This window comes from Macrotis lagotis, chromosome 2 (assembly GCF_037893015.1).
Source record: "Macrotis lagotis isolate mMagLag1 chromosome 2, bilby.v1.9.chrom.fasta, whole genome shotgun sequence".
NCBI lineage: Eukaryota > Metazoa > Chordata > Mammalia > Peramelemorphia > Peramelidae > Macrotis > Macrotis lagotis.
In genome coordinates this window covers 235,675,120-235,687,540 of record NC_133659.1, presented here as the reverse complement: position 1 = coordinate 235,687,540, position 12,421 = coordinate 235,675,120, and the positions used below count along the sequence as shown (strand labels likewise).

Here is a 12,421-nt window from a genome sequence, read left to right as displayed (position 1 = left end):
GCTCAGCTTTGTATATTGTTTCCTAAAGTATATTAAAAATTAAAAAAGAAACTATTACTAAAAAAAAGCTTAAGGATGTCAGTAAGAGTGGTGATGCCTTAAAAAAGCTGCTGCCTCATAAGGTCTTTGAGGGAAATCATCTTACTAATTCCATTGTCTTCGTAAAGCTCACTCCTTCATCATGGAATCTAAATGGACATATCTATCTATCTATGGATATATACATATATATATGTATATATGTATGAATAAGATCTTTGTACAAGATATTTCTGGGATATCAACAGTTATAATCAATGGGGAGTGGAACTGGGAAAGCAATTGGCTAAGAAATTGAGCCTGAGTTGGACTTATAAAACTGTGACCTCTCATGATGCCTCCACCAATAGGCTGATCATGAGGCAGATGTATGTACCCCCTGTGATCCAGTCTGGTGTATTGTGACCTGATCTGTGTTGGAGTTCTTGGTTCCTTCCTGCCCAGCCACAAAAAGACCCATTTGTCATTCTAATTAAGGCAAGGGGGGGGCTCCTTCCTCTTTGTCAGAAAAACAAGTCCCACCTCATGAGACCAGTTGTCTGGTGGGTTTTTTATTTTAATTTTTTAGTTCTCAATTTCACATGAAAGTTCACACTAACCCTCCTCTGTATTGAGCCTTTCATCACTTTTCAAGGTTGATATAAAAAAATAAAGATGAATGGCAAAAAAAAAATGCCTTTTAATTGACTGCTTAGGCAAAAGTGAATATTCATACAAGAGGAATTTTCTCTCTCCTTTCATGGTTTCTGGGTGGGTGGGTAGGATTTTGTCCTCTCTCCCCATTTAATGACCATATGGCCCTGAATTCATGACATTTCTATTTCTTCTGCTTTTACTGTGTTTCATTTTTTCCTTATATGAATGAATCTTGATAGAATGGGTTAAGCTGACAGCTTGTGAATTTTAAAAGCTTCTCGAAGCAACTAGCTTCAGTAGAGGAAGTCTTGTGGTAGGGCCAGATGGAAGAGGGAAGAAATGTAGAATTCTAAGTATTCTTATTTCCAAGTGTTATTGCGCTGATTGCATTAAGAATATTAGTGGCTTTTTTCATGATAACAAGGATTACTTTAGCCTAACAATTCATGAAAGAAAAATTAAATGGATGAGAAATGTCCAAACTATGACATGTGGTGGTTTTACTCATTATTCCACCTCCCCAATCCTATGATCCATTCTTCTTCCTTGTGTTTGTCAAGTGCACCTGTATCCTTCAAGTCATTCAGTTTTACAAACCTGGAACAATCTTTGGCTTATTATTTTCCCTTTACCTCATATATCCAAACCAGTTGCCATATTACCTCCTATTTGGTAAATGCCCTTGCCTCCTGATTGGTCCCTCCTTTCTACAGACTACAGAAATGTCAGAGATAATTCCAAAGCAAATCTGACCATCAATCAATCAAAATACATTTATTAAGTACTTTCTGTGTGACAAGGAATTGTACTACCTCTAGAGATACAAAGGCAAAATTGAATATAATAGTTTTTAACCTCAGGGACTTTGTGGGGGGGAGAAAGAATGCTATGGGGAAGGAAGGTAGGCAAATCACATAACCTTTCAGAGCCTCAGGCAGCTCTAGAGAAATTTCAAATCAGCATCAGTTTAGGGGGTTTCTTCACTGGGAGATCCCTGATTCTCAATCTGAGTAGTGACAAAAATATAAGCATCTCCCCCCCCCCCCCCCCAGGAAAATCACCTTCTTGGTTGAGATTTTCAGTCTTTTTTTTTTGTTTGTTTTTTTAAAGTATTTATAGATGCTTACATTTGCATTGTAGGCACCTGCTTAAAACTTTTTCCTATGAAATAGTTTACATTTTCTTCTTTTAAAGTCTTTTGACTTTGTTATTTTTTTTAAGGTTTTTGCAAGGTAATGGGGTTAAGTGGCTTGCCCAAGGCCACACAGCTAGGTAATTATTAAGTGTCTGAGGTCGAATTTGAACTCAGGTACTCCTGACTCCAGGGCTGGTGCTTTATCCACTGTGCCACCTAGCCGCCCCACAACTTTGTTATTTCTTAATGTTTCATGGAGTCATTAGCTTCCACTTGACCAATTGTAATTTTAGGCAGTTATTTTCTTCAGTATTTTTGTACCTTTTTTAGTAAACCATTCTCTTTTCATAATTTTATTGTATAATTCTCATTTCTTTCCTCATTTTCCCTGTAGAACTCTTATTTTTTTTAAAATAATTTTGTTCAAAATAAGTTGCATCCAGTCTGAAATTTTATTTGAAGCTTTGTTGTAGATATTTTCAAGTCATTATCTTCTGAGTGTGTGCCTTGATCTTCCCTGTCACCATAGCATTTTTTGATTCTTTTTGTTAATGTTGTTTACTCATTATTCCAGCCTTTCTTATTGACTTTTGTTGTGTTGAGATCTGTTCATATCTGCAAGAATGACTAGCCTGAGCTTCTGTTTTTTCTGCTGGTTTCATAGTTCAGCATGGGGGCCTGTAAGTTTTTAGTACTTCTAAGATGGTGTGAATTCACTGCTCTCCTAGTTTTTTCTCCCATCACAGGTGGGAGTCAGTCCCTTGAAGACTGACTACTCCTCTCAGTCTTGGAAATGTGACCTGAAACTGGGTAATGAGTGATAGAGGAGCTATATGGCACACATTCTCATTCTCAGTGCTAGTTCAGGGGTCCCCCAGATTTCTGTTTGCCCAAATATTTAATCTTTTGGGCTGTTCCTCATCATTGCTACCACTGCCAAAGTAGAGTACCATTTCCATTGCTACATTATGCTCTTGGTCAACCCCAACTTCAATATCTAAAGACCTTCCTGAGTATCTGACCAAAAGTTGACCTGGGATGGAAAAATGATCCATTATGACTTTTACTTGACTTCACTCTTTTTTTTGTGGTTGTTGTAGAAGAGGTTTTGGTAAAACAGTGACAAAGTTGTGACCTCTCACTCTACCATCTTGACCTACCTATTGGTTAAAACTTTTTGTAGCCAATTATAAATTTTTAATAATTTGACAACCATATTCAAATTTCTTTCCTTTGTCTAAACAACTTTATAGTTTCTTGGTATAAATGATATTATTTTCTCATGGATGAATGATTCATGAAATATTTGATTTCCCACACCAACAACTAATATTATAATCTAACAGTTGTTGAAGTGTACTCTTTAAGATCTACATTTTTTAGTTACTTTGGAGTAATATTCATTCTTATAAATGAAAGAATTAAAGATACAATAAAAAAGAAAAATGAAACACATGTATATGACCCAAAATCCAGCTCACAACTGATAGAAAACTAAGGTAAGGGGGAAAACCAGTTTAATGTGCTTTTATTTGGTCAAGGTCAGGTGATCTGTTTGTGAAGTACACATACAACCATTATCGTCACTATATCAAATTATATCAAAATTATTACTTGTCTCAAGTAATTAGCATACCCCTTACTGGGTAAGTCTTGGTTTCTGGTTTGATAAGCATCTGTATGGTTGGGTGAAATTATGTCTATCCTCTTTTATAGGCAAGAAATAAATATATGTTGCATACTGACTTTGAAAGCTTCTTGTTTATGCTGTAGATCAGTAATGGCAAACTCAAATAGAAATGGGGGCCAAAAATCAATTCATAAAGATCCCTGAAGATCATATATTGACTTAGTTTTAAAATATTGTCTATGTTTTATTGCATTTTTACAATGTTGTGAGCCACCTTTTGCTTGCAGGGCATCAAGTTTGACAAACTCTGCTCTAACTTAAGCCTTCCCCCTTTGTTGAATAATAAATATCTGTCTGTCTGTCTGTCTGTCTCTATTTTTAGTAAATGTCAATTTTAAGCATGTACTTTTATATACATTATTTTATTTCAACTTGACAACTCTGTGAGGTACCAATTACAGGTATTATTATCCTTATTTTACAGATGAGGAAACTGAACTTGAAGCTATTAACTGACTTGTTCTTGGGTACACAGCCAATTCATGTTACAGGTGGGATGAAATATCTTGCTGATACCAAATCTAGTATAGTATCATTTATTGCACTGCCTCTCCACTGAATATGCTACATACTATACACACTATATACACTATATATAACATACTTACATATATTATATATTTGGAGGTCACACCTATCTTTCTTAGTATCACTGCTCCCAGATCTTCATCCTGCAACTGAACTTGCCACCATTCATCAGTGGTTAATATGTGCAGAAAAAAAAGCTGATTCAAAGCTTCTACATTTACTTCCTCATTCCTAGCTAAGGTTTTTGTTAGGAGCATTGCTCTTTCCACATCATTCCATGTCACTGATGAAGTTTGGTGCTCAAGTAGTGAGTTAGAGTTTGAATAATGAAAAAATTTCATCAAGATGCACAACTCAGAGTTATAAGGACAGATAAATTTTAATATGCAGGTATAAGGTTATTGCATGTGGGCTTTATCTGAAGAGGATAAGCAACTAGCAGGGTGAAAGGTAAGAGCTTATACAGAGGTAGAAAGGATGACCAACATGCTGGGAAGGAGGTAGGTGCAGGTAATGCAAAGCATTATGTCAGGATGTTCAGGGATAGCAAAGATTCATTTCTGAGGAACAAAGAGCTAACAGTTTATTATTGGGATATATTTTGTTGAGTTCTAGCTTCTACCTCCTTGTCCTTGTAGGATCTTTTCTCAGTGGTTATTGTATCTAAAGTATACCCAGATAACTGTTATCAGTTCAAGGTCTGGGACAGAGAGGCAGTCTGTGTTTCTACAACATAACTATTTCTCTGGGATGGTATAACTTGTTTGTTCTATAACCTACTTTTCACAAGGCATAGGATTTAACAGCTTGTTGTACAAAGGCACAGAATTTAACTAATTCATCCCCTGCCTAGTATTTGAACAGCATCATCACCATGGAAATCACCATGGTTTCATATAGAGACTACTAGACAGGGTAGACCACCTCAAAATTCTATAAAGTTCCTTTGTGTTTTCTAGCAACCTTTACTTTTCACACTGAAGAATCTTTTAAAAAACACCAGTCCCATATAGAAGTTAAATATTTAAACTGCAATTCACTAAAATTTCCCTAAAATTGTTCCTCTCTTTCAAGACATCATGATGCAATAGAAAGAATGCAAGACTTGCAGTAGGGAGAAACTCAGGCTCTTATCTCCCCTCGGATGCTTACAAGTGTGACTACCAACTTAAGGTGTGTGATTAAGTAATAACCTCAGTTTCCTCATCTGTAAAATAAAGAAAAGAGGCAGTCAGCATGGAGTTTATCTGCCTGCAGCTGATAAAAGGCTTCTTAGGAGTCCAGAGGATGTGGATTCAAATTCTGATTCTAACACATTAGCTGGCTATAAATATTTAAATTTTCAACTTCTAAGCATCTCTCTGATTTTAAGTTACTAAAGAGGCCTAATCTTTGTATAAAAGGAGGAATTTATATAAAGGGAGTTCCCCATCTTTAAATCCACCCCCTCAAAAAAGCTTGGAGGGGAATAATATCTAGACTACCTACAATAAATGGTTGTTTTGAATATTAAATAAGATAATTTCTCTGAAAGAGCTTTAAAATTTGCATGTATAAATAGCAATCATTCAGCTCGTACCCATCATTGCCTTAGGGGTATGGGGGAATCTTAGAAGTCTTCTAGTCCAAAATCTCCTGTGAGAAGAAACAGAAGAAATTCCTGGCCAAGTTCAAACATATTTAGTAGCAGAGACAGGATATGAACCCCGGGTTTTCTACGTCTAAATCCAAACTCTTTTCTCTTCCATAACTTAGTCATGTTGGTGACCCAATTATCACGGCGGCGTTCCACAAAGATTTTGCTAAGCAGTTATAAATCTGAAGTAGGGTTAAATGGAGAATTCCTGAAACTTTCATTGGGGAGGGATAGAGCTGGAAAAGGGCCAGGAAGAAAGGGGGGGATGGGTTTCCCTATCATTTGACCTCAAGTAGAAGAAGGGAGTTAGTCACAATCTTTCCTTCCAGTTTTGGCTGCTGAAGTGGCCACTGGATCTAACACAGTAGATTGCTGAGGGCGGGGTCTAAAACTGGGCGAAATTCAGAGAGAGGGAGAGAGAAAAGGACGCGCAGGGGGGAGGAGAACTCTCAGTGAGCCTCCGCCCCTTCGCAGGAGTCTGGCTTTAAGACCTAAAAAAGTTCAGTGGAACTTTGCTGCTTGGAGAAAGCGAAGCTCTCGCTCCGCATCTCTGGATGAGAAGACGATAGATTTGAATGAGGGAGTTCTGGTGGGCCAAGGGCTGATTCCATATTTCTGCCCCACAATGTAGGGGCCCTTTCTGGATCCTAGTGGATTCTTCACTTATTTTCTCTTGCCAGACTCAACTGCTTATATTGCCCTTGTTTGCCCCAGCTGCCCTGCCTGAATCGGAGCTCTTTTTAAAGGAAAGGTGGGCGGACTGGAGCGAAGGAGGGCCCAAGCCCCAGGCTGGGGGCTCGTAAGGCAGCTCCAGGCTCAGCTGTAACTGCAGCTGGGGGAGCATGGTGGGCGGAGTACTGGCGGTCCGAGGACCAGCGAGGCAGCTGTGGCCATCATCGCCGCTCCTGCTTCTCCTGCTGCTCTTGGTGCTGCTGCTGCTGCTGCTGTGCAGAGGGGCCTCAGCACAGTACTCCAGTAATATGTGCAACTGGAAAGGGAGGTAAGAAGCCAGCCCTTGGGACATTCTTAAAGTCACCCTTCTACCCACTTTTCAAATCTTTCCACCCTCTCTCGGATAGTGTAAGGAGAAGGATGGAGGAAAGGATGCCCAGTTGATTGTGTTCCGGAGCTGCTCCTTCCGTGTATCCCCCTCTTCTCTCTATTTGGTGGAGTCTAAGTGTGGATTGGGAATGAGGTGGTTTGGTTGGAATTTCAGTGGGGCGGCGGTGGCAGGGACTCACACAATGAGTCAGTCCAGCTGGTCCCCTCTCTTGGCGGGCGAATTCCTGCAGACCCTCAAGCACCCCGTTTTTAAATAGAACAAAAGAAGTCCTTTTGGGGATGGGGCTCCTTGGTTATTTGATGGGGAGTGATAGATGTAATAATTGTAAAGGGCTGGGCAGTGTCAGGTACATAGTACCTGGTTTGTATAAATCTTAGCGAATGTTCATTATTATTTCTCATCATCATCATCATCATTATTGTGACTAGCTCCAGTTTCGATCAATTCTGCTACTCCCTCTGGGTTCGTTCCTTAGCTTCCTGATAACACCTAATCCTGGCCCGCTTCCCTTGCTTCTGTTTCTTGCTGTGCTTCGGGACTCGGGGGAGAGGATAGGGCGGAGGGGAGTAGAGTATGTATATCTGTAAAGAATAGCGGCATTTATTGAGGTAATGTTAAGACTTCTAAAAAGGTTCCGTGGGATGAGAAGAAAAGGTGACTTTTGTCAGACAAAAGTAGGGGTAATTACATTGAATCCAGTACTGTCAACTTCTCTGCAATGTAACCCCGAAATAACTTGTTTGGTAGCTTGTGGGGAGTGACCTTTTAAACTCCAGGACACACACACACACACACACACACACACACACACACACACACACGTGACTTTCTGCTAGGAGTGGGGAAGGAGGCAGTTCTGAGCAGTTAAACGCGGCATTTCCAGGCCCCAAACTCTGACTCTTCATTGGTGAGTTTCACAGAAGAAACAAAAAGTTTTGTTCCCTCTGAAGAACCAATCTCTCTAGTCTTTAATAGGTTCAGCCTTTTTATTAGAATATCCTATGTGACAACTGAGATAGTGTTTTTTGACCATTGTTATAATGGGATTTAGATAGAATCCTAAAACCACTAGCTCAAGTATCTTGTCCTTCTCCTTCCCTTTTGTTGCCTCTCTGTCAGCAAAAATTAGTAAGGGTGAAACCTGACTTAAGTGTTAGCAAGTTCTAAAAGGACTTGAGATTCTAAGAGTGAGATGGGGGACTGGACTGGGTATGGATTGAGTGAAATTTATAATTTCACCATTCCTTCAAATTTCCTATGATGTGAAAAAAAAGTTAGTGAAGGAATGGCTTTCTGGTGTATGCATATATAATGATATATTTACATACACTTACACAAAATCTATGACAAATATATGTAGTTATGAATAAAGTATTATTATACCACTATATAAACTATTATTTTATTTGTTAGCAGATAAAACTTGGGCCGCAGCATTTTCGATATGGAAGGAACCTTAGAAAAGGTGTTAGAATGCAATAAGCTCAGAACAATTTTATTTCTTCCCTTCAACCTCTTTCTGATCAGAAGATTTATGAAAATATGAGTGATTCAATATATGTTTGTGTGAATATATTTGCATATATACATGTATGTATCATTAGCTTGATTTTTAGTAAGTCTTAAGTTTTTTTTAAGTAAGCTGAGAGCCACCTTAAGGAAAATAACAGCACAGTGCTGTTGTTTAGTAGAACACCCCCTACTCACAGAATTTTGAAAAATCAGCACTATTTCACTTTTCCTAATAAATGTACTGTAATTCCAAACAGTATTTTAACTTTTAAAGTAACTGAGTAGGGGTTTTCCCCCTAAGGATTAGCAATAAATGTTCAAAATTATGTTCTCTTATGGGGTGTGTGGGGGTAGAGGAAAGGTAGATCCTGTTTTGGGAAGGAAAAAAGCTACTCCACCCTTTTACAAGTAATTCAAGTCAGTACCTTTTAGGATTTATTTAATATTGTTGTTTCTTTTGAAAAGGAATAGATTGGCTTAGATTATGTTATGTAGCAAAGTGAGCATTTTTTCCTAAAGCAAGACCTTTTTCCAGATTTTAGATCTGGAGTCCAGATCTAAAACTAATAATAAATACCATGTTACTGGGATCATAGTCAACTGTTGCCTTCAGAGTCATACCTCACCATTGATATTTTTTGGATTTTTTTCCTTTATTCTACTTTTTAAATAAGACCTGATTTTACAACTAGAGAAATTTTAAACTATTTTCATATCCCCAAAATGTAGACTCAGTTTGTGTAGGAAAATATTACTTTTAAAAAAACACCTGAACAAAAATCTACATAGCTATTTCCCTTTCCCCAAAATCTAATTCTAGAGATTAGTAGCTGGCTATATTGACTAGTTTGAAAAGTTATCTTTCTCCATTAGAAAGATTCAAGTATTTCGATGCAAATATTTGAAGGGCCAATGACATGATCCTTAGAAAAATTGTGGATGGGTTACATTTTTTCAATTTTGTGTACAAAATGGATGAGAAGCAGAAAAAAATGTGCCTAAGACTCTCTGCACAACAATGTCACAAAGGAGAGCAACTTTGCCCATATGGAAAGGAGGCTTTATAATACTGTGGGAGTCAATAGGTTCCTATCCTTCAATTTGAGGTTATGGATCCTTACATGTTTTTTCTTCTTTTTCATCACTAGAAGATCATTTGGGTAGCCTGAAGGCTACTGTGTCAATCTGCAGTTCTAGAGGCCTAGATTACTTGAGCGTCATTAGTGATGGCTTCTGAGTAATCAATACAGGATTGGACATTAAAATTGGAGACAGATTTCTTGACTATTATTGGTTCATAATTTTTAAAAAGAAATTCTGTCCAGGCTTCCAAAATCTATGGTGCTTACATTTGGGCTAGGTAAATTGGAAGATCTATGAGTAAACCACAGTTTGAGCTTTTGTACAGGAGACAATGGAGAATGGAGACTGCTACTTGGAGCAGACTAGGCTGAAGTAGCTAGTCTATCTTTTGTCATCTTTCCATTTTTCAAATTTAATTTATGGACTGCCTGTGTCTCATTATGGTACTTCATTTCTTTTGCGATGAGACCTTTATGGGGAGTGTATCTATCATATCTCAGCCTTGTTTGCTCAAAACTATTGATGTTCTCTTGTCTATTTTGTTATTAGAGAATTTGTAATCTGTATAGCCTTGGTCTTTATCATTGACACCTGGTTCCTAAAAGTGGGGAGCTATATAATAGAATATCACCTAGTTCCTTCTTCAATTTTGGAAATCTGCTGATAATTCTGATTTAGGATGACCTTTTCCCTCAAGGTTTTACTGTACAATGACCAATGAAAGAGGAGTTAGTTGTGGGGGAATTCTCCAAGGTACAATTGTAACTATAATGCATTCCAATTGGCAGAGACATCTTTCCTAGAAGCTCATGTCTGACATCTGGATGCAACAAAAGACTATGAGTTAGGTGTTTCTCTAGATAGAATAATAAATAATAGCTCTCATATCTACTAAGTACTTTACAAATCTTATTTGTTCTTTATGACAACTCTGAGGAAGGTGCTATTCTAATTCTCATTTTATAGTTAAAGAAACTGAGACTAATAAAGATTAAATGACTTGCTCAAAGTAAATATCTGAGTATGAATTTGAACTCAGATTCAGGCTTAGAGCTCTACTGTGCTCTACCCATCTTAAAAAGGCCAGGGTCCAACTCCTGCATCTACCTGTATAATCTTGGACAAAACAATCTTTTCTTTCCTTATAAATGAGAACCTGTACTAAATAATCCCTAAGGTCCCTTCTAGTCCTCAAATCCTCCGGTTACTATATCAGGATAGGTATAGTGTTAGAAAAATCTGTCCTCTCAGTTCTAGCTCAGGAATAGAATGCAGTCAAAGGTGTGCTAGAGCTAGCCCATACCTGTCAATTATGTTATACTATGGAAATCAGCAAAATAGTACAAATAAAGACTTGGTTTTTCTGTTGATTGTCTAGACTTGAGAACAAAGGAAATGTTCGTGCAGATTGAACTTAAAATGTTGAATATAAAAAAAATTTTTTTTGGAGAGCTGGTTATGAAACACTTATAAACACACCTCTGAATACATTTCTGCTCTTTTTTTTTGTAGTTGGAAAAGGGAGGAATATGTTTTAATAGGCAAATAGTATATCTTATTATTTTTTCTTAAAGATTTTTGAGTTTCACAATTTTTCCCCTAATCTTATTTCCCTCCCCCCACCCCCCACAGAAGGCAATATATCAGTCTTTACATTGTTTCCATGGTATACATGATTCAAATTGAATGTGATGAGAGAAAAATCATATACTTAAGGACAAAACAAAGTATAAGAGATAGCAAGATCAGACAATAAGGTATCAGGTTTTTCCCTAAATTTAAGATAAATAGTCCTTGGTCTTTGTTCAAACTCCACAGTTCTTTCTCTGGATACAGATGGTATTCTCCATCGCAGAGAGCCCCAAATTGTCCTTGATAGTTGCACTGATGGAATGAGCAAGTCCATCAAGGTTGATCATCATCCCCATGTTGCTGTTAGGGTGTAAAGTGTCTTTCTGGTTCTGCTCAACATCAGTTCATGCAAATCCCTCCAGGCTTCCCTGAATTCCCATCCCTCCTGGTTTCTAATAGAACAATGTTCCATGAAACCATTCCCCAATTGAAGCATATTTACTTGATTTCCAATTCTTTGGCACCACAAACAGGGCTGCTCTGAATATTTTTGTACAAGTGATGTTTTTACCTTTTTTCATCATCTTTTCAGGGTCATAGACCCAGTAGTGATATTGTTGGATCAAAGGGTATGCACATTTTTGTTGCCCTTTTGGAATAGTTCCAAATTTCTCTCCAGAAAGGTTGGATGAGTTCACAGCTCCACCAACAATGTAATATAGTGTTCCAGATTTCCCACAACTCTTCCAACAATGCTCACTGTCCTTTTTGGTCATATTGGACAGTCTGAGAGGTGTGAGGTGGTACTTCAGAGAAGCTTTAATTTTCATTTCTCTAATAACTAATGATTTAGAGCAATTTTTCATATGACTATGAATTGCTTTGATCTCATCTGTAAATTGCCTTTGCATATCCTTTGGCCATTTGTCAATTGGGGAACGGTTTAAATATGACTCAGTTCATTTCTATTCTTAAAAAAAAGAAAACATGAAAGATTTTATTTTACCCTTACAGGGATTTGGATAATCCAGATTCATTAAATTTTTATTAACCAGTTATATTTAAATGGAAGCTCCTTTTGTAGCTTGTCAGTGTACTTTTATCTACTTAAATTTTTTTTTTTAACTTTCTGAATTGCCTAGAATTGACAGTCAACCTGGAATCCTGTCATCAAGGCAACTTCTTATGGTATAAATGAGAAAGCAAAAAGCTACTTGCTAAAATGAGGCTATGTTATTTATAGAGCAACTTATGATATCATTAGAAACTCATGTGTAGTTCATTTACTGTTCTATTTATCATCATGAGTATGAAATAACTAGCAGATAACTCTTGAAACTTGTTAATTTGAAGTTGTTTTTTAATCAACCTGAATATGCCTTTTATAACTATGAGTTGCTTTAAGCAGCATATTTAGAGCAAGTAAAGCAAAGATTGGTGGGTAATCTTGATTTTTCATTTGTGAAATATGAAAATATGTATTTTTTATACCCACTCATACTTGATATTGGTTGGTTAGAGAATATC

General features: G+C 37.3%; 1 protein-coding gene across 2 annotated transcripts in view; it reads left to right on the top strand.

Annotated features, from left to right (window-relative positions):
* The first annotated feature begins 6,118 nt into the window (after positions 1-6,118).
* Positions 6,119-12,421, top strand: part of METRNL (meteorin like, glial cell differentiation regulator) — a 33,570-nt gene continuing 27,267 nt past the window's right edge. Inside the window, exon 1 of one of the 2 annotated variants that reach the window (XM_074225193.1) lies at positions 6,119-6,664. In XM_074225193.1, the coding sequence (XP_074081294.1) occupies positions 6,507-6,664 (158 nt within the window). In that variant the 5' untranslated portion in view covers positions 6,119-6,506. Of the gene's footprint in view, positions 6,665-6,695; positions 7,635-12,421 lie in introns of those variants that run through there. The other variant, XM_074225194.1, reaches the window with a different exon arrangement.